The sequence below is a fragment of the Cucurbita pepo genome, unplaced genomic scaffold, assembly GCF_057944985.1.
Source record: "Cucurbita pepo subsp. pepo isolate OVF unplaced genomic scaffold, ASM5794498v1 scafford_4, whole genome shotgun sequence".
NCBI lineage: Eukaryota > Viridiplantae > Streptophyta > Magnoliopsida > Cucurbitales > Cucurbitaceae > Cucurbita > Cucurbita pepo.
Genome location: NW_028257909.1, coordinates 1,312 through 28,166, shown reverse-complemented (window position 1 = coordinate 28,166; position 26,855 = coordinate 1,312). Strand labels below are relative to the sequence as shown.

General features: G+C 35.5%; 3 protein-coding genes across 3 annotated transcripts; all 3 read left to right on the top strand.

Annotated features, from left to right (window-relative positions):
* Positions 1-8,896: 8,896 nt before the first annotated feature.
* LOC147786234 (S-protein homolog 1-like) lies at positions 8,897-9,346 on the top strand. Its single transcript, XM_087120880.1, has one exon. It carries the CDS (start codon positions 8,897-8,899, stop codon positions 9,344-9,346), a length of 450 nt encoding a protein of 149 aa, XP_086977006.1.
* A 3,764-nt stretch (positions 9,347-13,110) lies between these two features.
* Positions 13,111-13,560, top strand: LOC147786233 (S-protein homolog 1-like). Its single transcript, XM_087120879.1, has one exon. The coding sequence runs from the start codon at positions 13,111-13,113 to the stop codon at positions 13,558-13,560; it is 450 nt and encodes a 149-aa protein (XP_086977005.1).
* A 3,765-nt stretch (positions 13,561-17,325) lies between these two features.
* LOC147786232 (S-protein homolog 6-like) lies at positions 17,326-17,775 on the top strand. Its single transcript, XM_087120897.1, has one exon. It carries the CDS (start codon positions 17,326-17,328, stop codon positions 17,773-17,775), a length of 450 nt encoding a protein of 149 aa, XP_086977023.1.
* Positions 17,776-26,855: the final 9,080 nt, after the last annotated feature.

Genomic DNA, 26,855 nt, shown 5'->3' with positions numbered 1-26,855 from the left:
ACCATAGGGTTACTTCATGGCCTGTGGGACGGGTTCACCAGTTAATACTCCCATGGATGCAAGCAGACCAACACTCACCATGTTCTTCCCCACCGTGTACCATTGCGAAGGCTAAGTTTTCAGCCCAGGCCTTTGTATCAAGAGTGTGGAAACTCGGGACAAAAGTAAACAATTGGTTCCCTGCTAGGTTAAGGATGTGATGAGAGACTACAAGTAGATTGCTTGATCGTGACGAGAGGGTACTCTAGAGTTTAGAAGTAATAGAGGGATTATGGACCTAGGGAATCATGTATCTCATTCCCGCTTCCCTCGTTAGATGAATTTGGCATATATTAATACACATTTTGATTTCCCTCTTATTTTATAAACATTGACTGGCAAAATTTTTCCTATGATGGTGTTAATATAACACATGCGGAAGAAATTTGGATCTTAGGCACTCTAAGTACATCAATTATAGTAAATTAGCTGGCATGTTCAAAAGCATTAAAACTCAATGAGTTTGAATACTAACCTTCTGTCGCTCAAATTTCCTTCTTTTTTTTTTTTCACGAACCGGTTTCGAACCACCACTAGTGTCTTCTCCACTATCCTCCGGCCTTAGAACGAGATTATGGAATCCGGTGAGTGACTAAACTTGGGAGGGATTTAGTAAATATGAAGAGAGTGTTTATGAGAGGTTTTCCTCACGGTTTTTCCCAAAGTAAGACATTCCATGTACCATGATCACTCAATTTATAGAGTCATGTTTGCATGTTCATGCAAGTTTGAGTTAACCAAATTTTGACACTCAAATTCCACTCAAATATGTGGGGTTTATTTCGCAAGCATGCAAGTTTGGTTAAACCAAATTTTGACACCTCAAAATACCACTAACATGATTTTCCATTAAATGAAGTCAACATTTTTACTTTCTTCATTTTAATTCAACAATTAATTTCAAATTAAAGTAATATTAAATGATTAATTAAACTATTTAATTAATATTTAATATTAATTCAAATGTCAATCCCAATCAACACATATTTGAATAAAACATTTAAATCTTATTTAAATATCTCAAATTCTCTCTTTTTGTTTAATTTGTAAATAAAACAAAAATGCAGTTAAATATATCGTATATATGTAGCGCATATTCCCTAATTCGAATTCGAACACTTCGACCTCACTTGTCACACTATTCTATGGTTTAGTCCGATATGAGCTAGTAGAGGGACCTAATGGACCTATAGATCATGGGCTCCAACGATCCAAGATTAACCAGTTAAACTTCTTAACCTTGTTAACCAACATTCGTTAACTACTAGGACACTCCACTATAGCCTAGTAGTTGCACTCCCCTCACTATAGATATATTTCTGTCCATTTGATATAACCATGATTGGTAAGTCGATCCTTCACAGGTTGTTCGTTACTAGAGCTGGGTCAATTTACCGTTTTACCCCTGAAGTTACTTCTTGTTCCTTATGTCTCACTGATCCTCTAATGAACAATTGGTTTGTGGTCCAACCAGTGAACCGAATCACTCTCAGGCCAATGAGAGGGTGGGGGCCCTTTGTTCAACAACTGGAGTCAGTACTTAAAGGAACTACCTCTCTTCTATCCCTAAAAGTGGGTAAGAGTGAATTCCTTCTTACACCCTATGTCCCCAGCTATTCGCCCAGTCTTACCCCTGAAATGGGAGGCAATAAGCATTTGTAAATGGTATCAGAGCCTTCTATTCATGAGGGAAGAGGAGTTACTCGATCTTTAAGAGCGATATCACAGAAACCAGGAGGAAGATATGAAAATTCAGAAGAATTTGAAGTATGTGATAGCTGAGCGAATAGCCCTTGTGTTCCAGGTGGTAAGACGCGGGAAGTGCAGTAAGTCCGTTGGCAAGCTTGGGTGCTTAGTCATATGAAAAATTCTGAAGAAAATCTTATCTACAACGTGACAACTTTACCAAAGACAAAACAAAGATTGACAACTTGTCAGCCACACAGTAAAGGCTCACATGCCAATTACTAATGTCGGTAAATTATTAGTCTTTTAAATTATTAGTTTACTTTATGTCTTATAGGAAAACAGATCTTGCAGGGGTACTGTCCTCTTAGATTCGATCTTATCTCTTAGTTGACGTTTTTCAAATTTACGAACAAACTCGAAGTCTATAAAGGGACTTCATCAATGTAAAGAGGGCATCGATCGGCCGATAGCTCTCTCTTGAATATCAATTGAACAATTTAGAGAAAAATCATCCTACTCTTTTCTTATCTATCTTATGAACGAATTTCTTAGAAAGCTCAGAAAATCAAGCCATCTCAAATGCTCTACCGATGAAGAAGAAAGTTCAAATGAACATCGAAGGGGAGAAAATCTCACAATCTCAAATACTATCAATCAAGAATACCAGATTGCTAGAATCGAAGATCAACTCAAAAATTGGACTATTCCAAAGGTAGATCCTAAAACTATCTACCAAATTTCAACCTTCAATTTTACTCAAAGATCATGCATCAAATTCTCAGAGAAGAACATCCCAATTCATAGCAATAGGGAATCTCTGAATCTTTTTTCAAGATCTCTTATACTCCAACATCGTGAAGAGTTTAACTATCTCCATGTCGGTCTTGTCCAAGTCGCGGTAAAACCATTGTTCAGACTTGGATTAGATATCCCAGTCCTTATCTCCTTACGAGATAAGAGACATGAAGATTTCTCAAATTCTTTATTGGGAATGGTTCAATCCAATTTAGAGAATGGACCAGTCTATTTCAATTGTTATCCAAACTTTACTCTGTCTCTCCAGGACCCACACATATTATCAGCTCTCATGCTAGATTTACAGTCAAAAAATTTAAACATCAAGGCTGAAACCCATTCTTCAGTCGTTATATTCAGGGTTTATTATAAGCTCATGAATACAAACATTTCTCCAAGAGCATTAAGATCCTCACCAAAAGGATGGACTATGCTCATAGAAGCAAATATTGGAAAATCATCAGTGACTGTCCCAAAAACACTCTCTTGGGATCAAATAACCAGAAGCACTCTCTGGAAAATAGAAGATGCAAATCTTCCAAAGAGGAAAGAATCTCAAAACCCAGTCCAAATTATCGAACATGACGATGGAAGCGTTGAAATAAAATTCAGCGAAGAACCTTCGTCAGAGTCAAAAGTAAAAGAATTCCTGAGTTCTAGACCAAGTACTTCAGGAATATCAAGATCAATGTATGACCCCTTAAAGGTAAAAGAGGTCAGTTATGATCAAAAAAGAGCGTCAATCCACTATGAAGATGGCTCAAGGTCTCCAACCCATACGGATATGGATACTCAATCCGTCTACGAAAGCCAGCTAAATGTCATTACAGCTGATTTCCAGATAGACAGAGAATTTTTGAAAGCAGATTTTATGTCAACTACCAACTCTTCAAAAAGAAATGCCTTCTTCCAAACCTACAAAGAGGCTGAGCGAAATGAATTAAGAGCTCAGTGGTATTCTCATATGGAAGCCATCAAAGAAAATATACCATTCTTCGAATGGTTTGAAGAAAATATTCTGCAGGTATGCACCTTGACCCAGAGGAGTTGGAAGACTACCAAAAGAGGCGAGGTATATTCGAAACATCCTCCGTTAGAAGAAGTCGAATTCGACAACCACTACGGAGAAAAGGTCAAAGCTAGCCCTTTCAAACATATTCCGGAAGGACTAGAAAAGGGTAATCCGACCCTAAAAGATATCAAGAATATCCAGCATCAAAACAATTATTCAAATAAGATTTTATCCACGATCGCTACTCAACTTGAAAGTATCGAGGGAAAAATCTCAAAGAAATCAGGTACTCAGCAAGAACAGGCAAGCAGCTCTGTACCAAAGGTTGATGAGTCAATACCAATACTCAGACCGGCAAATCTCGAAATATTTACAAAAAGGATTTCAAAAGAAGAGGCTGCAATGGCCAAGATAGAGGAAAAGTTAGACAGGATATTAAATCCCGCCATGACGCCTCAAGATTCATCTGTCAATGTCGTTAACAATGATGACGAGAACCAAGAATTCGAAGACGAGATTGCAAACGAGAGAGAAGAACCTTTCTACAATCGAATTGAAAGGATCTCTAGAAGAAGTCAAAATAATGCCAGTAATCAGAAAAACTGGTATCCTCAACCGTCTTTTCCGGATATCCAGTTCGAAGAAAAGACACTACAAACTCAAGCTCATTACGATGGTTTAGCAATCTATGAATGGAATATCGATTGATTGTCTGACTATCTGATAATGAATGTTGTAAATGAAATGATGATGGCCGCAGGCGCGTATAAATTACAAGGCCATAAATCCGACCATCAGATAGCTCAAGTTTTGGTAACCGGATTTACCGGGCAACTCAAGGATTGGTGGGACAAATATCTCGACGAAACAACCCGCCAACAGATATTAAACCACTATGTCATTAGACCAACTACTCAAATTATCAAAGAAGGTCCATCAACTAGGACCGAGGTACAACATGAAAGGGTAGAGGATGCTGTCAACACCCTCATATATACCCTCATAGAATTCTTCGTCGGCGACCCTCTAAAATACCAGGAGAGATCCGCTGAGATACTCATGAATCTGAAATGTCCTACCTTAGGTGATTTCAGGTGGTACAAAGACATGTACTTCAGCAAAGTTCTTATTAGAACAGATAGTTCGTTGGAATTCTGGAAAGAGAATTTCGTCAATGGACTACCAAAACACTTCTCAAGGAGGATCAAAGATGGTCTTAAGACAAAGTACAATGGAACAATTCCATGGCAAACTTTGTCATACGGATCCATAGCATCCTTCATCATAGAAGAAGGACTCAGACTTTGTAATGAGTCAAAGATTCAAAACAAGCTCAATTCTTCGATATCAAACAGAAAAGAGCTTGGTAGATTTTGCGATCAATATGGATGCAAGGGAATAGAAGCTCCCTCAACCTCCAGACGGAAGAAGGTTAAGACGCATCCAAAACCTTATCATTCATACAGGCCTAGAGAAACATATCGGAGTAAACCCGTGCAGTCTCAGAAGCCAACATACTCAAGAAGGAAGTATATTCCTACAAAAACCCATAGAGGAAAGAAAAAGCAAACTTGCTTCAAATGTCGTGAAGAAGGACACTATGCTAACAAGTGTCCAATCAAAGGAAAGATCAATGAGTTGGATATAGATCAAGAGCTGAAAAATCAGCTATTACGACTGACCCTAACTGACTCAGAGCAATCAAGCGAGGGAGAAATCCTCGAACTCCAAGAAGAATCTGATTCATATTCTAGCACAGAATACGAATCAGAACAAGAAGGAAAAAGAACGTGCGAAGGATGCATAAATGTCCTTACCAAGGATCAAGAAATTCTACTCGAAGTAGTAGAAAAAGTTCAAGACCCAGAAATTCAACAGAAGATTGCTCAACGACTTAGGGATGCGAAGACAATCTCTAGGCCAACTGAAAGGGAAGAAAGAAATCCCTACAGACTCCAATTTGTTCTCCAAAGATTTGAAAAACCGAGGGAACTCACTACTCAAGATTTACAAAGAGAGATTAATAATCTCAAACAAGAGGTACAGGCGCTAAGATCTGAAACCAGGTCAGAATCTTATACGCTTCGTCAAGAAATTCTCAATCTTCAGGAAAGGCTGCCAGCACAAAAGGAAACGACGCAACCGAACCTGGATGAAGAAGATTTTCAAAGTTCCTTCGTTGGAGCCATCACCACTTCTCAATTTCAAAAATGGTACGCTCTCGTTACCTTAAAAATTTATGATTTCAAAATCACACTAAAGGCTCTCATAGATAATGGAGCCGATCAAAATTGCCTTCAAGAAGGCTTAATACGTACAAAGTATTTTGAAAAAACTACTGAGGGCCTTAGAGGTGCTAACAACAACAAACTCAAAATTAATTACAAACTATCAAAAGTTCATGTTTGCAATGATGGAATTTGCTTCGTAAATTCCTTCCTTCTAGTAAAAGAACTAATCCTAGGTACTCATTTCATTACTCAATTATATCCTTTTAGAATAACTGAAAAAGGGTTAGAATCAAAAGCCTTAGGAAAGAAGATAAAATTTAACTTTCTTTCCCCATAAGGATTAGCGAAATAAATAACCTTCAAAAGAATACAATTATTCAATCAATAAATGTATTAAATTATAAAGAAAAACAAATTTCTTTTTTGAAATAAGAAATTTCATTCAAAAGAATAGAAGAACAAATTCAAAACAAAACTGTCCAGTTTAAAATCAAAACTTTACAAACTCAATTAGAAAAAGAAGTTTGTTCAAATATCCCAAATGCATTTTGGAATAGGAAACAACATATTGTTGATCTTCCTTATATCAAAGCTTTCGAGGAGAAAAATATTCCTACAAAAGTCCGACCTATTCAAATGAATAAAGAATTACTAACGTTCTGCAAAGCAGAAATTAATGATCTTTTGTTTTGAAATCTTCATGTCTCTTATCTCGTAAGGAGATAAGGACTGGGATATCTAATCCAAGTCTGAACAATGGTTTTACCGCGACTTGGACAAGACCGACATGGAGATAGTTAAACTCTTCACGATGTTGGAGTATAAGAGATCTTGACGGGGAAGTATCCCGATACACATGACATACATACATGCACGAGGTCCCATGATTTTTATTCACTACATATAGTTCAAGTAATCATACTATAGCCAGAGTGTTCTTAGTTTATTGGATTTAGATTAGTGATCGTAAAGTTCACTTTATTCAATAACAATCTTTACTTGATAAACAACAATAATAACTTTATTGAAAATAGAATATGTTTTTGTTTACAAACTATATGTTTTAGGGCATAAAACCCAACATCCTAGAGATTCAGGGTGTGACATGATGCAAATTGGAGACGCCACAAGCATATGTCTCTTTTGAAAGCTTTTGGCCTGAAACGCAGCACTTATGGCTTCGTGATAGGTGCAAACGTGGAACTGTAGGAACTTGTCTTTGGACGGCTAAAGATGATGGAATTTACTTGAGAAACTTTCTTGCTAATGTTGATGAATTGATTCACAAGTGGAACTATAAAAGTTAGAGAAGCTTTATTATCTCCTTTTGGTGGAATTATCCTTCCGGAACCAATGAAAAATAATGGAATAACACAAAAATGTTATTTTTTTTTTTTTGTATGAAATTTATTTCGTAACGAAGTGTATTGTTGTTCTCCAAAATTTTAAATTATGAAGAAAAACAAAATATTATATTTGTATATGAATACAAGTTTTCAAAGTTGTAATATAGTTTTTATATTAAAACTAAAAAAAAATGATGATTTTTACTGACCAATCTGAGAGAGAGTTTAGAACAATAAAATCTAAAATAGGTATTAAAAGCTCATGTTTCTGCCATCTTCACATCCATCTTAGAATAGGATGGTAGGCACAATCCTTGAATTTCCATATATCTTATTAAAAGTTTCACATATTACATTGTAGTTCCACAATCTTTCTTGATGTCCGATTTTCAAGAATTTGGATCTCGGACCAAAACTAAAAATATGAAAAAGCAAACAAAAAAAATGAAAAGTAACATAAAATAAAACATGAAAATTCGATAAAATATAAATTTAAAGGAAGATAAACAACACCAAAATTAAATACAAAATAATATTTAATTACAAGAGGGTCCTCTTAAATTTCTTTATAAATGCGAAAATGGTGTTGGGATATACGAACGCAACTAGTGAGGCAAACACCTTATATCGTGTAAAGTTATATTATTCGGTTAGTAATGCAATCACACACAATATATGACTGTGACCTATCGTTTAAACCATAGCATGACCTTAGGCTTTTTTCAATTCTTGGCAGAGTTGGATGCATGGTACTTTTCTACACACGGCCCACGTACGCATACATGGACCCTTCAGACGGATTGGTATACGTGCCCCTTAGGCCGGACTTTGTCGGGCACAACACAATACACGTGACTGGACCCTCATAAAAGAAAAGGTCTTCATGATAACATGTCGAACATATATATCGAAGGTATGCATCCGTACTAACTTAACATAACGGGGAAGTATCCCGATACACATGACATACATACATACATGCACGAGGTCCCATGATTTTTATTCACTACATATAGTTCAAGTAATCATACTATAGCCAGAGTGTTCTTAGTTTATTGGATTTAGATTAGTGGTCGTAAAGTTCACTTTATTCAATAACAATCTTCACTTGATAAACAACAATAATAACTTTATTGAAAATAGAATATGTTTTTGTTTACAAACTATACGTTTTAGGGCATAAAACCCAACATCCTAGAGATTCAGGGTGTGACATGATGAAATCAAAACCCCATAACGGTTCTCCCAACAGGCATTGAGTAATTCTTGCGAAAGAAGTCTTGCGCAATTCCTGTTTGAAACTATAGTTCTAGAATTTTTTGAACTTATCTGTTCTACCTCACCCTAAAATTTCTAAGGTCCTCGTAAAAAGTTTGAAAGTTCAACTTAAAAAAATAAATCGGGAATTTAATACCTTGTTGGACTTGGGTGCTATACCATATGTAATCTATGAATTGCTTTCTCTATTTTATGTTTTCTACCGGGAAGTATTCATATTTTGTTGTCCATTTTATGAGAGTGTTTTAAAAATCAATGAAATATTTATTATTCTTGGGCTAATAACTATTATCTATTCAAGGAATTTTGTTATTGAAAATCTAATAAATCTCTCAAATTATCCCAAAATTAACCTTAAATTGTGTTGCAACCGAGATTAGTTAAATGATTGAGTTTTTTTGCAACCATAGCATGCATTTACATAGTTTCTTGCATGTACTATAAGTACGTATATTTATTCACATGTCCAACACAAATTGGTAGTTAAGCTAAAGGTTGATTAGGAAATGATAAAGAATATTGTCGTTTTCTTTCTTTTCACGGTGGCTTTAGTTGGGGCTCAGGTTCCAAGGGTCGCGTTACCACCACCAGGACCTTCTAGATATTACATACATGTGGTTAACGGGCTAAGCAAACTTGGGTTGCTTGTGCCTTGTCAGTCTAAAGACGATGACTTGGGGTATCATCGTTTGCTTAATCATGGAGATGATTACCAGTGGAACTTCAAGGTTAGCTTTTGGGGATCAACCCTCTATTGGTGCAAATTGGAGACGCCACAAGCATATGTCTCATTTGAAAGCTTTTGGCCTGAAACGCAGCACTTATGGCTCCGTGATAGGTGCAAACGTGGAACTGTAGGAACTTGTCTTTGGACGGCTAAAGATGATGGAATTTACTTGAGAAACTTTCTTGCTAATGTTGATGAATTGATTCACAAGTGGAACTATAAAAGTTAGAGAAGCTTTATTATCTCCTTTTGGTGGAATTATCCTTCCGGAACCAATGAAAAATAATGGAATAACACAAAAATGTTGTTTTTTTTTGTATGAAATTTATTTTGTAACGAAGTGTATTGTTGTTCTCCAAAATTTTAAATTATGAAGAAAAACAAAATATTATATTTGTATATGAATACTGTTGGGTTTTATGTCCTAAAACTCATAGTTTGTAAACAAAGATATATTCTATTTTCAATAAAGTTATTATTGATGTTTATTCAGTAATAAATTGTTATTGAATAAAGTGAACTTTACGATCATTAATCTAAATCCAATAAACTAAGAACACTCTTGCTATAGTATGATTACTTGAACTATATGTAGAGACATAAGAGTGGATCAAGTTCAAGTATATAGTCAAAATGATCTATAGTATAAGGATAAGACTGAGTACCTTATTCTGGGGACACTATGGATGCGGCCCACTTTTGTATATGATATAAACAATGTGATCACTAAATTGTGCATGTGGAGACATGTGAGTGGGGGCGTCCTATGCAATGAGTATTGCATAAGATCGGACCATGAAGAAAACCACTCTCACTTTATAAAGTCGTTTACTGTTGAGACTGATTTTCTTTACATTCGATAACCTAGGTAACTCGGTTTTAATCCTGAGCTAACCATGAACTCCTGTTTATTCGGAATTATCCTTAGATTTGCATGGGTGAGAGTGGCTCTAGTTCGCCGACTCAACAGGCCTCCCATTTCAGGGGTAAGACTGGGTGAATGGCTGGGGACATGGGGTGCAAGACGGAATTCACTCCTACCCACTTTTAGGGATAGAAGAAAGGTAGTTCCCTTAAGCACTGACTCCATGTCTTGAACAAGGGGCCCCACCCTCTCATTGGCCTGAGAGGGATTCGGTTTACTGGTTGGACCACAAACCAATTGTTCATTAGAGGATCAGTGAGACATAAGGAACAAGAAATGACTTCAGGGGTAAAACGGTAAATTGACCCAGCTCTAGTTACGAACAACCTGTGAAGGATCGACTTACTAATCATGGTTATATCAGATGGACAGAAATATATCTATAGTGAGGGGAGTGCAACTACTAGGCTATAGTGGAGTGTCCTAGTAGTTAACGAATGTTGGTTAACCAGGTTAATGAGTTTAATCGGTTAATCTTCGATCGTTGGAGCCCATGATCTATAGGTCCATTAGGTCCCTCTGCTAGCTCATATCGGACTAAACCATAGAACAGTGTGACGAGTGAGTTCGAAGTGTTCGAATTCAAATTAGGGAATATGCGTTACATATATACGATATATTTAACCGCAATTTTGTTTTATTTACGAATTAAACGAAAAGAGAGAATCTGAGATATTTAAATAAGATTTAAATATCTTAAATCAATTATGTGTCGGAATTGATTGGGATTGACATTTGAATTAATATTAAATATTAATTAAATAGTTTAATTAATCATTTAATGTTACTTTAATTTGAAATTAATTATTCAAATTAATTGTTGAATTAAAATGAAGAAAGTCAAAATGTTGACTTTCATCTAATGGAAAAATCCATGTTAGTGGAATTTTGAGGTGTCAAAATTTGGTTTAACCAACTTGCATGTTTGCCAAATAAACCCCACAAGTTTGAGTGGAATTTTGAGTGTCAAAATTTGGTTAACTCAAACGTGCATGCTTGCCACATAATCCCAAACATTTGAGTGGAATTTTAAGTGTCAAAATTTGGTGATCTCAAGTTTGCATGAACATGCAAACTTGACTCTTTAAATAGAGTGATCATGATACTTGGAAGGGATTCTTCTTCATCTTGATGAAAAAACCTTGAAACAAACACTCTCTTTCACATATACAAAATCCCTCCCAAGTTTAGTCACTCACCGGATTCCACAATCCCGTTCTAAGGCTGGAGGATAGTGGAGAAGACACTAGTGGTGGTTCGAAACCGGTTCGTGAGGCAAAAGGAGTTTGAACTACAAAAGGTTAGTATTTAAACCCATTAAGTTTTAATACTTATGAACATGCTAGTTATTTACAATAATTGATGTTCTAAAAGTGCCTAAGATCCAAATTGCTTCCGCATGTGTTATATTAACACCATCAAATACAAGTTTTCAAAGTTGTAATATAGTTTTTATATTAAAACTAAAAAAAATGATGATTTTTACGGACCAATCTGAGAGAGAGTTTAGAACAATAAAATCTAAAATAGGTATTAAAAGCTCATGTTTCTGCCATCTTCACATCCATCTTAGAATAGGATGGTAGGCACAATCCTTGAATTTCCATATATCTTATTAAAAGTTTCACATATTACATTGTAGTTCCACAATCTTTCTTGATGTCCGATTTTCAAGAATTTGGATCTCGGACCAAAACTAAAAATATGAAAAAGCAAACAAAAAAAATGAAAAGTAACATAAAATAAAACATGAAAATTCGATAAAATATAAATTTAAAGGAAGATAAACAACACCAAAATTAAATACAAAATAATATTTAATTACAAGAGGGTCCTCTTAAATTTCTTTATAAATGCGAAAATGGTGTTGGGATATACGAACACAACTAGTGAGGCAAACACCTTATATCGTGTAAAGTTATATTATTCGGTTAGTAATGCAATCACACACAATATATGACTGTGACCTATCGTTTAAACCATAGCATGACCTTAGGCTTTTTTCAATTCTTGGCAGAGTTGGATGCATGGTACTTTTCTACACACGGCCCACGTACGCATACATGGACCCTTCAGACGGATTGGTATACGTGCCCCTTAGGCCGGACTTTGTCGGGCACAACACAATACACGTGACTGGACCCTCATAAAAGAAAAGGTCTTCATGATAACATGTCGAACATATATATCGAAGGTATGCATCCGTACTAACTTAACATAACGGGGAAGTATCCCGATACACATGACATACATACATACATGCACGAGGTCCCATGATTTTTATTCACTACATATAGTTCAAGTAATCATACTATAGCCAGAGTGTTCTTAGTTTATTGGATTTAGATTAGTGGTCGTAAAGTTCACTTTATTCAATAACAATCTTCACTTGATAAACAACAATAATAACTTTATTGAAAATAGAATATGTTTTTGTTTACAAACTATACGTTTTAGGGCATAAAACCCAACATCCTAGAGATTCAGGGTGTGACATGATGAAATCAAAACCCCATAACGGTTCTCCCAACAGGCATTGAGTAATTCTTGCGAAAGAAGTCTTGCGCAATTCCTGTTTGAAACTATAGTTCTAGAATTTTTTGAACTTATCTGTTCTACCTCACCCTAAAATTTCTAAGGTCCTCGTAAAAAGTTTGAAAGTTCAACTTAAAAAAATAAATCGGGAATTTAATACCTTGTTGGACTTGGGTGCTATACCATATGTAATCTATGAATTGCTTTCTCTATTTTATGTTTTCTACCGGGAAGTATTCATATTTTGTTGTCCATTTTATGAGAGTGTTTTAAAAATCAATGAAATATTTATTATTCTTGGGCTAATAACTATTATCTATTCAAGGAATTTTGTTATTGAAAATCTAATAAATCTCTCAAATTATCCCAAAATTAACCTTAAATTGTGTTGCATAACGGAGATTAGTTAAATGATTGAGTTTTTTTTGCAACCATAGCATGCATTTACATAGTTTCTTGCATGTACTATAAGTACGTATATTTATTCACATGTCCAACACAAATTGGTAGTTAAGCTAAAGGTTGATTAGGAAATGATAAAGAATATTGTCGTTTTCTTTCTTTTCACGGTGGCTTTAGTTGGGGCTCAGGTTCCAAGGGTCGCGTTACCACCACCAGGACCTTCTAGATATTACATTCATGTGGTTAACGGGCTAAGCAAACTTGGGTTGCTTGTGCATTGTCAGTCTAAAGACGATGACTTGGGGTATCATCGTTTGCTTAATCATGGAGATGATTACCAGTGGAACTTCAAGGTTAGCTTTTGGGGATCAACCCTCTATTGGTGCAAATTGGAGACGCCACAAGCATATGTCTCATTTGAAAGCTTTTGGCCTGAAACGCAGCACTTATGGCTCCGTGATAGGTGCAAACGTGGAACTGTAGGAACTTGTCTTTGGACGGCTAAAGATGATGGAATTTACTTGAGAAACTTTCTTGCTAATGTTGATGAATTGATTCACAAGTGGAACTATAAAAGTTAGAGAAGCTTTATTATCTCCTTTTGGTGGAATTATCCTTCCGGAACCAATGAAAAATAATGGAATAACACAAAAATGTTGTTTTTTTTTTTGTATGAAATTTATTTTGTAACGAAGTGTATTGTTGTTCTCCAAAATTTTAAATTATGAAGAAAAACAAAATATTATATTTGTATATGAATACTGTTGGGTTTTATGTCCTAAAACTCATAGTTTGTAAACAAAGATATATTCTATTTTCAATAAAGTTATTATTGATGTTTATTCAGTAATAAATTGTTATTGAATAAAGTGAACTTTACGATCATTAATCTAAATCCAATAAACTAAGAACACTCTGGCTATAGTATGATTACTTGAACTATATGTAGAGACATAAGAGTGGATCAAGTTCAAGTATATAGTCAAAATGATCTATAGTATAAGGATAAGACTGAGTACCTTATTCTGGGGACACTATGGATGCGGCCCACTTTTGTATATGATATAAACAATGTGATCACTAAATTGTGCATGTGGAGACATGTGAGTGGGGGCGTCCTATGCAATGAGTATTGCATAAGATCGGACCATGAAGAAAACCACTCTCACTTTATAAAGTCGTTTACTGTTGAGACTAATTTTCTTTTCATTTGATAACCTAGGTAACTCGGTTTTAATCCTGAGCTAACCATGAACTCCTGTTTATTCGGAATTATCCTTAGATTTGCATGGGTGAGAGTGGCTCTAGTTCGCCGACTCAACAGGCCTCCCATTTCAGGGGTAAGACTGGGTGAATGGCTGGGGACATGGGGTGCAAGACGGAATTCACTCCTACCCACTTTTAGGGATAGAAGAAAGGTAGTTCCCTTAAGCACTGACTCCATGTCTTGAACAAGGGGCCCCACCCTCTCATTGGCCTGAGAGGGATTCGGTTTACTGGTTGGACCACAAACCAATTGTTCATTAGAGGATCAGTGAGACATAAGGAACAAGAAATGACTTCAGGGGTAAAACGGTAAATTGACCCAGCTCTAGTTACGAACAACCTGTGAAGGATCGACTTACTAATCATGGTTATATCAGATGGACAGAAATATATCTATAGTGAGGGGAGTGCAACTACTAGGCTATAGTGGAGTGTCCTAGTAGTTAACGAATGTTGGTTAACCAGGTCAATGAGTTTAATCGGTTAATCTTGGATCGTTGGAGCCCATGATCTATAGGTCCATTAGGTCCCTCTGCTAGCTCATATCGGACTAAACCATAGAACAGTGTGACGAGTGAGTTCGAAGTGTTTGAATTCAAATTAGGGAATATGCGTTACATATATACGATATATTTAACCGCAATTTTGTTTTATTTACGAATTAAACGAAAAGAGAGAATCTGAGATATTTAAATAAGATTTAAATATCTTAAATCAATTATGTGTCGGAATTGATTGGGATTGACATTTGAATTAATATTAAATATTAATTAAATAGTTTAATTAATCATTTAATGTTACTTTAATTTGAAATTAATTATTCAAATTAATTGTTGAATTAAAATGAAGAAAGTCAAAATGTTGACTTTCATCTAATGGAAAAATCCATGTTAGTGGAATTTTGAGGTGTCAAAATTTGGTTTAACCAACTTGCATGTTTGCCAAATAAACCCCACAAGTTTGAGTGGAATTTTGAGTGTCAAAATTTGGTTAACTCAAACGTGCATGCTTGCCACATAATCCCAAACATTTGAGTGGAATTTTAAGTGTCAAAATTTGGTGATCTCAAGTTTGCATGAACATGCAAACTTGACTCTTTAAATAGAGTGATCATGATACTTGGAAGGGATTCTTCTTCATCTTGATGAAAAAACCTTGAAACAAACACTCTCTTTCACATATACAAAATCCCTCCCAAGTTTAGTCACTCACCGGATTCCACAATCCCGTTCTAAGGCTGGAGGATAGTGGAGAAGACACTAGTGGTGGTTCGAAACCGGTTCGTGAGGCAAAAGGAGTTTGAACTACAAAAGGTTAGTATTTAAACCCATTAAGTTTTAATACTTATGAACATGCTAGTTATTTACAATAATTGATGTTCTAAAAGTGCCTAAGATCCAAATTGCTTCCGCATGTGTTATATTAACACCATCAAATACAAGTTTTCAAAGTTGTAATATAGTTTTTATATTAAAACTAAAAAAAATGATGATTTTTACGGACCAATCTGAGAGAGAGTTTAGAACAATAAAATCTAAAATAGGTATTAAAAGCTCATGTTTCTGCCATCTTCACATCCATCTTAGAATAGGATGGTAGGCACAATCCTTGAATTTCCATATATCTTATTAAAAGTTTCACATATTACATTGTAGTTCCACAATCTTTCTTGATGTCCGATTTTCAAGAATTTGGATCTCGGACCAAAACTAAAAATATGAAAAAGCAAACAAAAAAAATGAAAAGTAACATAAAATAAAACATGAAAATTTGATAAAATATAAATTTAAAGGAAGATAAACAACACCAAAATTAAATACAAAATAATATTTAATTACAAGAGGGTCCTCTTAAATTTCTTTATAAATGCGAAAATGGTGTTGGGATATACGAACACAACTAGTGAGGCAAACACCTTATATCGTGTAAAGTTATATTATTCGGTTAGTAATGCAATCACACACAATATATGACTGTGACCTATCGTTTAAACCATAGCATGACCTTAGGCTTTTTTCAATTCTTGGCAGAGTTGGATGCATGGTACTTTTCTACACACGGCCCACGTACGCATACATGGACCCTTCAGACGGATTGGTATACGTGCCCCTTAGGCCGGACTTTGTCGGGCACAACACAATACACGTGACTGGACCCTCATAAAAGAAAAGGTCTTCATGATAACATGTCGAACATATATATCGAAGGTATGCATCCGTACTAACTTAACATAACGGGGAAGTATCCCGATACACATGACATACATACATACATGCACGAGGTCCCATGATTTTTATTCACTACATATAGTTCAAGTAATCATACTATAGCCAGAGTGTTCTTAGTTTATTGGATTTAGATTAGTGGTCGTAAAGTTCACTTTATTCAATAACAATCTTCACTTGATAAACAACAATAATAACTTTATTGAAAATAGAATATGTTTTTGTTTACAAACTATACGTTTTAGGGCATAAAACCCAACATCCTAGAGATTCAGGGTGTGACATGATGAAATCAAAACCCCATAACGGTTCTCCCAACAGGCATTGAGTAATTCTTGCGAAAGAAGTCTTGCGCAATTCCTGTTTGAAACTATAGTTCTAGAATTTTTTGAACTTATCTGTTCTACCTCACCCTAAAATTTCTAAGGTCCTCGTAAAAAGTTTGAAAGTTCAACTTAAAAAAATAAATCGGGAATTTAATGCCTTGTTGGACTTGGGTGCTATACCATATGTAATCTATGAATTGCTTTCTCTATTTTATATTTTCTACCGGGAAGTATTCATATTTTGTTGTCCATTTTATGAGAGTGTTTTAAAAATCAATGAAATATTTATTATTCTTGGGCTAATAACTATTATCTATTCAAGGAATTTTGTTAGTGAAAATCTAATAAATCTCTCAAATTATCCCAAAATTAACCTTAAATTGTGTTGCATAACCGAGATTAGTTAAATGATTGAGTTTTTTTGCAACCATAGCATGCATTTACATAGTTTCTTGCATGTACTATAAGTACGTATATTTATTCACATGTCCAACACAAATTGGTAGTTAAGCTAAAGGTTGATTAGGAAATGATAAAGAATATTGTCGTTTTCTTTCTTTTCATGGTGGCTTTAGTTGGGGCTCAGGTTCCAAGGGTCGCGTTACCACCACCAGGACCTTCTAGATATTACATTCATGTGGTTAACGGGCTAAGCAAACTTGGGTTGCTTGTGCATTGTCAGTCTAAAGACGATGACTTGGGGTATCATCGTTTGCTTAATCATGGAGATGATTACCAGTGGAACTTCAAGGTTAGCTTTTGGGGATCAACCCTCTATTGGTGCAAATTGGAGACGCCACAAGCATATGTCTCATTTGAAAGCTTTTGGCCTGAAACGCAGCACTTATGGCTCCGTGATAGGTGCAAACGTGGAACTGTAGGAACTTGTCTTTGGACGGCTAAAGATGATGGAATTTACTTGAGAAACTTTCTTGCTAATGTTGATGAATTGATTCACAAGTGGAACTATAAAAGTTAGAGAAGCTTTATTATCTCCTTTTGGTGGAATTATCCTTCCGGAACCAATGAAAAATAATGGAATAACACAAAAATGTTGTTTTTTTTTTTTTTTTTTGTATGAAATTTATTTCGTAACGAAGTGTATTGTTGTTCTCCAAAATTTTAAATTATGAAGAAAAACAAAATATTATATTTGTATATGAATACAAGTTTTCAAAGTTGTAATATAGTTTTTATATTAAAACTAAAAAAAAAATGATGTTTTTTACGGACCAATCTGAGAGAGAGTTTAGAACAATAAAATCTAAAATAGGTATTAAAAGCTCATGTTTCTGTCATCTTCACATCGATCTTAGAATAGGATGGTAGGCACAATCCCTTAATTTCCATATATCTTATTAAAAGTTTCACATATTACATTGTAGTTCCACAATCTTTCTTGATGTCCGATTTTCAAGAATTTGGATCTCGGACCAAAACTAAAAATATGAAAAAGAAAACAAAAAAAATGAAAAGTAACATAAAATAAAACAAGAAAATTCGATAAAATATAAATTTAAAGGAAGATAAACAACACCAAAATTAAATACAAAATAATATTTAATTACAAGAGGGTCCTCTTAAATTTCTTTATAAATGCGAAAATGGTGTTGGGATATACGAACACAACTAGTGAGGCAAACACCTTATATCGTGTAAAGTTATATTATTCGGTTAGTAATGCAATCACACACAATATATGACTGTGACCTATCGTTTAAAACATAGCATGACCTTAGTTTTTTTTCAATTCTTGGCAGAGTTGGATGCATGGTACTTTTCTACACACGGTCCACGTACGCATACATGGACCCTTCAGACGGATTGGTATACGTGCCCCTTAGGCCGGACTTTGTCGGGCACAACACAATACATGTGACTGGACCCTCATAAAAGAAAAGGTCTTCATGATAACATGTCGAACATATATATCGAAGGTATGCATCCGTACTAACTTAACATAACGGGGAAGTATCCCGATACACATGACATACATACATGCACGAGGTCCCATGATTTTTATTCACTACATATAGTTCAAGTAATCATACTATAGCCAGAGTGTTCTTAGTTTATTGGATTTAGATTAGTGATCGTAATGTTCACTTTATTCAATAACAATCTTTACTTGATAAACAACAATAATAACTTTATTGAAAATAGAATATGTTTTTATTACAAACTATACGTTTTAGGGCATGGTACTTTTCTTCAATTCTCTAACAATCTTTGTGAAGCTAACTCGTTTATGTTTGCTCATAATGCAGTTCTCACAAGGACTCATAACAATCTCCGCATCAAATACACCTTGTTCATAGCCGACGATTTTTCGTACATATTCGACAGCGTATTCAACAGACCTGACGTTGTCTTCTCCTTAATAATGTTGAACGCCATGTTTCTCGATAGCGTCAACCGGATCAGCCCCAAGGCTTGTCGATCCTTGAGCTTCCACTGTTCCGTGGTTATGGTATCCGGCTTCACCCCCAACAGAGGTTCGTGAAGATCTTTCTGGTACAGACAATCTTCAATCTGCATTTTCCAGAAACCGAAATCGGATCCATCGAACTTCTCAATTCCAATCTTTGAACTTTCCATCTTCACAGATCGTGGCGAGTTTCGCCTGACTCTGACTTCCGCCTGCCTCTGATACCAGTTGTTAGGATCGATATCAGTCGTTAGCTCTGATACCAGTTGTTAGGATCGATATCAGTCGTTAGCTCTGATACCAATTGTTAGGATCACACAACAACGCACACGCTCGATCTAGATGAACACAAAGAATGTGATAGAGAAAATTGCAAGGAGAACTCTGGCTAAAAGGATTCTTCTTTTTTATCGATGACTTCAGGTATGTACAACAAGAGAGAGTACAGAGAATAGAAAAGTACATTTTCAAAGCTCTACCGGACCAGATATATATATATGGTATAGTTTACTATATATAGCTTTATCAGATTTAGCCATCTACTATATATAGCTATTTACCATATATAGTTTTACCGGATATAACTTTACCATATATAGCTTTACCATATATAGCTTTACTATATATAGCTTTACCAAATATAGCTTTACTTGATATAACCGTTGACCAAGCTATAAATAAGTATTAGGCTCCATAACATAACACTTTTAACCAATCTCTCAATCCTATTGAGATTAATGTGGCCTAGTCTTAAGTACCAAAGATAGGTATTAGAAGAAATCTTTTGTCGTTTATTTTGAGTTTCAGCTGTTTTAAACATCTCGGTATTTAAAATAGCTTTTGTTTCGCTCGGTTTTAACATATATAAGTTGTTTTCTAGTTTTGCAGAACAAATATGAATACCTCTTTTGCAAATGAACACTTCATTGATTTCAAAAGATACTTTATACAATTGTTCTAATAAACAAGAGATAGATATTAGATTTCTTTTCATTTTAGGAACAAAAAGTACATTATCTAATATAATGAATCTATCTCCAAAAAACAACTTTAAATTTCCTACTAATCTTGCTGAGACAACCTCTCCTGTTCCAACCCTGAGTCTTATCTCGCTGTCTGCAAGCATTCTCCAGGAGCTAGTTTCCTGGTAAAAAGAACAAATTTGATTAGTCGCCCCTGAATCTAGTATCCAAGTTGAGTTTTCATACTCTACTAAACATATTTATACAACGAGTAAATCATATTTACCTTGTTGTGTCTTTTCGTCTTTCTTCTCTGCAAGGTATTTTGGGCAGTTTCTCTTCCAGTGCTCGTTTTCGTTAAATGGAAACATTTTCCTTTATCTGCTTTTTGAACCATGTGTTTGCGGTTAGTAGGAATCTTATTTTTCCCTTTACCCTTTACCCGTCTTCTTCATCAAAACACTTTCAGAAGTTGAAGGTCCAGACTTATTTTTGAGGATGATCCTCGTAATAATTTCATGGAAATAGCAACATTTGCTTCTCCTGTTTGTCCCTTGTTCGTTAAGAGGGACTGATAAGTCTGTAGCTCATTGAGAAGAGCAGTCAAGTTATATTATATTTTGTTCATTACCACATTGGTGCGGAACTGGAAGAACCTCTTCGAAAGAGACATCATGATAAAACTGACTTGACTCTTCTCATCAATGACAACTTCATTTTCTTTTGCCACATTGAAATGGACCATCATGTCCAGGACATGTTCTCTAACTGAGGTCCCTTCTTTCATACGGCAGTTGTAAATGTATTTTATGGTTTCATGTCTAAGGGAGAAGGACGGTTGTCCAAACATCCCTTTTAGAGATTCCATAATCTCTTTAGCAGTACCCATAACATCGTGTTTCTTAGCCAAAACATCAGATATGCTGGCTAGAATGTACACTCAGGCTTTGTCATTTGCCTTTATCCATCTGTCGTACGCATCCTGAACTGTTCGGTTTGTATTTAAGATGGGGTTTGGAGGACACTCCTCAGTTAAAACAAACCTTAAATCATCAATGACCAATATTGTGTTTAGGTTTGATTTCCAAGTTGCATAATTGTCGCCGTTTAATTTCTCAGAAGCGAGTAATTGTACTATTGAGTTTGTCATGCTGTGATATAAAGAAAATTCTATTAGTGATTTGACTTAATCCTGTTTAATCAAATCAGTTTTAGCAAATGTAATAATGTATCCAAATCATTATTAATTTGCAACGATACTTTAGTGAGTTAGAGCAACTGCTACCGAGGGGCAGTCAATCACTCATTCACTAAACCAAGACATTAGTGACTTAAACACTAATCCCAGAATAACTCTTGTTCCTATAGTGTTCTTAATTATCGTTGTTTTGTTCAAGAATATACCAACTATTAGTATTTCTTCGTAAGTGTGACCCGCCATTTTCAGACCTCATAGATCGGTCCCAACAATGCTATCGAATGAAAAAGCCAAAGTTGGAAATGGACCTAAGAAATCCTATCCATTTCTTGAGTTTGTGTTGTTTCGACTCCCATGTTACGACCCTCTGAATGGGTAGTTGCTCTAGGGCAACATGCAGGTGGAACATGGGAATCTCACGGTGCAGCCTAGTGGTGGAGACCATAGGACGTATTTGATATACTTCCTTCTCCCACTTACTGTAATACTTTCTCTATTCACCTTGTTATTGACTCATGCATATACCTTTCGAATGGAGGACTCTCCCAGGGCAACACGAGGCCGAGCATGAATCTCACTGTGTGAATTTTACAGAGAGCATGAAAAGAAAACGATGTATCTTATACACCTTTTTCCTCCCACTAAGTATTTTAGATGGTTGGGTATACTCATTACTTAAGTATATTCCGGCTAATTAAATATAACTTAAGTCTACGTGATTTTTCTAAATCTTACATCACTTAAGCATGCTCATAAAACTGGGCTAACTAAGCTCAAGTACTGGTCCGATCTCCGGGTAGTAGGTGTTTCGTAAACTGGCAACTTAAGTACCTCCAGCCTTAGACAAGATCGTGCCAGGTGAGCTTTCTCGTAACCGCAATTTTGTAAGACATCAACCTATTTTAACTATTAAAATTGATCGTGCTCGGTTCTTAACCCTAAGTGAGCATGCACTTATCTTTATTATAGATTTTAACGTCTATCTTGTTTTATGACGTTGAAAATAACCTATAACATGCATCTAACATGCTTTATATAACAATTATATAATCATCCATTCCATGCAATAATATAACAATTTATATCTATCACTCATGGAACCCTAAACATGCATACTATACATTATAACACTTATAACATACTTGGAATGCATGAAACATGCTTAGCCTATGGTGGGATTTTAAATCTATATGACATACTTTATGCATATAAATTTTCTATTAAATTAAAACATACATTCATAATGCATAATTAATTAAACACACTAAAGTGGATTGGTTTTGGCATTTTAAAACAAGCAATTAACTAAATTATTCATTAATAATTAAAATAACTTGAACCGCTCCCCAGGTCCACGAACTAGGTGAACCAACCCTTAAAAACGTTGAACCGGACCCCAAAGGTAGCAAAAACACCCAAACCGCCTCTTCCATCTTCTTCTTCGGTTCAGCTTGCTATCTTTTCCATTTTCGATCAATTACAACCTAAAATGAACTCTAATGACTCCATAAAAATTACAGACCTTTCTTCATTCATTAAAGCCCATACACATTAGGCTTATTACAATAATTGTATCAAATGGAAGCATAAAAAAAATGCCAAAACCAAAACCATCCACTTTAGCAACCACAAAATTTCATTCATGAAATGGTACCCACCATGATCAAATTAATGTAAATAAAGTGCATAAAACCTTCTCTGATACCAATTGATGGTGTTAATAGAACACATGCGGAAGCAATTTGGATCTTAGGCACTCTAAGTACATCAATTATAGTAAATTAGCTAGCATGTTTCAAAAGCATGAGTTTGAATACTAACTTTTTGTCGCTCAAGTTTCTTAACGAACCGGTTTCAAACCACCACTAGTGTCTTCTCCACTATCCTCCGGCCTTGAAACGGGATTGTGGAATCCGGTGAGTGACTAAACTTGGGAGGAATTTTGTATATATGAAGAGAGTGTTTGTGAGAGGTTTTTCTCAAGGTTTTTCACCAAGAAGAAGAAGACCTTCCATGTATCATGATCACTCTATTTAAAGAGTCATGTTTGCATGTTCATGCAAATTTGAGATCACCAAATTTTGACACTCAAAATTCCACTCAAATGTTTGGGATTATGTGGCAAGCATGCATGTTTGAGATAACCAAATTTTGACACTCAAATTTCCACTCAAACTTGTGGGGTTTATTTGGCAAGCATTCAAGTTTGGTTAAACAAAATTTTGACACCTCAAAATTCCACTAACATGGATTTTTCGATTAAATGAAATCAACATTTTGACTTTCTTCATTTTAATTCAACAATTAATTTGAATAATGAATTTCAAATTAAAGTAACATTAAATGATTAATTAAACTATTTAATTAATATTTAATATTAATTCAAATGCCAATCTCAATCAATTCCGACACATAATTGATTAAGATATTTAAATCTTATTTAAATATCTCAGATTCTCTCTTTTTGTTTAATTCGTAAATAAAACAAAAATGCGGTTAAATATATCCTATATATGTAGCGCATATTCCTTAATTTGAATTCGAACACTTCGAACTCACTCATCACACTGTTCTATGGTTCAGTCCGATATGAGCTAGCAGAGGGACCTAATGGACCTATAGATCATGGGCTCCAACGATCCAAGATTAACCGGTTAAACTCATTAACCTTGTTAACCAACATTCGTTAACTACTAAGACACTCGACTATAGCCTAGTAGTTGACTCCCCTCACTATAGATATATTTTTGTCCATTTGATATAACCATGATTGGTAAGTCAATCATTCACAGGTTGTTCGTAACTAGACCTAGGTCAACTTACCGTTTTACCCCTAAAGTTACTTCTTGTTCCTTATGTCTCACTGATCCTCTAATGAACAATTGGTTTGTGGTCCAACCATTAAACCGAATCCCTCTCAGGCCAATGAGAGGGTTGGGCCCCTTGTTCAAGACCTGGAGTCAGTGCTTAAGGGAACTACCTCTCTTCTATCCCTAAAAGTGGGTAGGAGTGAATTCCATCTTGCACCCCACGTCCCCAGCTATTCACCCAGTCTTACCCCTGAAATGGGAGGCCTATTAAGTCGGCGAACTAGAGCCACTCTCACCCATGCAAATCTAAGGATAATTCCGAATAAACAGGAGTTCATGGTTAGCTCAGGATTAAGACCGAGTTACCTAGGTTATCAAATGAAAAGAAAATCAGTCTCAACAGTAAACGACTTTATAAAGTTTGAGTGATTTTCTTCATGGTCCGATCTTATGCAATACTCATTGCATAGGACGCCCCCACTCACATGTCTCCACATGTACAATTTGGTGATCACATTGTTTATATCATATACAAAACTTGATCCACTCTTATGTCTCTACATATAGTTCAAGTAATCATAATATAGCCAGAGTGTTCTTAGTTTATTGGATTTAGATTAATGATCGTAAAGTTCACTTTATTCAATACCAATCTTTACTGAATAAACAACAATAATAACTTTATTGAAAATAGAATATGTTTTTGTTTACAAACTATGAGTTATTGGACATAAAACCCAACAAACTGGTCTACAAGAGGATTAAAATTAAAAAAAATACAGGGAGGGTGACGGTTTGGTTTGACATGGCGGGTTCGACTTAACTTGCCACGTCATCATCCTCTTCCTCTTTTAAGAAGAAGACGCGCATGTCCAATAGCGCTGCCGTTTTAAAACGCCTCTCACCTGCTCCTATCATGACATTGCTCCCCTTGATTTCTTCATTCAACTTAAAGATGGTGTTACAAGGATGAGCTTGGGATTGACTTCATACATTCTCTTGGATTGTAGCCTAAGTTATTTGCCTCTAAAGTTCGTCGGAAAACTAATACTTACCTCTAGTTAAATTAGTTGGTTTGAACGAACATCTTTATATGTGTGGCATTAATCTCGCCAGCTCCAAAAAGTGGCATTGCTCCCCTTGATTTCTTCATGAAACTTAAAAATGGTGTTACAAGGAAGAGCTTGAGATTGACTTCATACCTTCTCGTGAATTGTAGCCTAAGTTATTTGCCTCCAAAGTTCGTTGGAAAACTAATACTTCACTCTAGTTAAATGAATTGGTTTGAAGGAACGTCTTTAAGTGTGTGGCATTAATATTTATAAATTCTTCTCAATCTACAGCTCACCCAAAAAAGGAGATAATTGACTTGTTGGGCAACTCGATCTACGACGTTTTAGCTCTAGATTTCTCTCCTATCTCTCTTCCCTCCTCTTTAGATGGAAGACCATGACTGTGTTTTCCAGATAAGAAGTTGTTTTAAGCGTTTTTCAAAGTTTATGCTATAAATGATGTTCATGTAAGAGTTATATTTCCACATTATAGATGAACATGAGACGTTAGTAGCGACTCTAAGTATGTGGAAATTTAGGGTCGTTATAGTTGATATCAAAGCTATAGGTTTTAGATTCTGTAGACTAGCCTACGATGTAGGCTTGGCACATTCCATGGTCCCAACGTCGATGTCCTATCACCTTCAGGTACGTCTTGCATAAGATAAGAAAAGAGAAACATTTTCGAACTCCCATGCATTTTTCTAGTGATATTACTGAAATTGTTGTGATATTTCATGTATTTATTATAGAGTATGATGTGATTTGTTGTATGTTGAGTGATTTTGTTTGCAATATGATGTGACTTTAGAATATGTATTTTTAATAATATATATGCATAGTGATGAACCTTAGACTTAAGAAATGCTATCTTGGTTTCTTGAACCATGCTGCTTAGACCACGCGAAAGAGTAAGACAAGGAAGGGGACGATGTCCTATTAGAGGTAGAGGACGAGGTGAGGCTGAAGAGAGTTCACCTCAAGAAGGATCACAGATGGGGTTTGAATTAGAACCCTTATTGCATGAAATGTCTGTAAGCACCCCTTTGGGGGCAGACTTAGTAGCTAGGGATAGAGTAAAAATGACCAAGTAATCATAGGGAACCAAACTCTATGCGTTAACCTGATGGTAGTAAACATGATGGACTTCAACGTCATACTAGGCATGGATTAGCTAGCCGAAATCATGCTAGTATAGACTATTGTAAAAAAGAAGTAACATATTTGCCATTGGCGGGACCTACCTTTAAATTTAAAGGCATGAGTACCGGGATTACCCCTAGGTAGTCTTGATGATGAAAGCAAATAGGTTAGTCCAACAAGGCGGATGGGCTATATTAGCATGTGTTGTAGACGAAAGAGGAAAAGAAAAGACCCTAGAAAACATGTCAATAGTTAACAAGTTCCCAGATGTATTTCCGAATGATCTACCTGGAATATCCCCTTCCTGAGTGGTTGACTTCGTCATCGAACACGAGCTAGGAACTGGGCCTATTTCCAAAGCACCCTATCACATGGTGCTAACAGAGTTGAAGGAACTCAATGCGTATTTACAAGACTTACTGAATAAAGGGTTCATTCGACCTAGCGTATCCCCTTAGAGTGCACC

Coding starts and splice junctions, on each gene's coding strand:
- LOC147786234 (XM_087120880.1), top strand. CDS start 8,897: ATGATAAAGAATATTGTCGTTTTCTTTCTTTTCACGGTGGCTTTAGTT.
- LOC147786233 (XM_087120879.1), top strand. CDS start 13,111: ATGATAAAGAATATTGTCGTTTTCTTTCTTTTCACGGTGGCTTTAGTT.
- LOC147786232 (XM_087120897.1), top strand. CDS start 17,326: ATGATAAAGAATATTGTCGTTTTCTTTCTTTTCATGGTGGCTTTAGTT.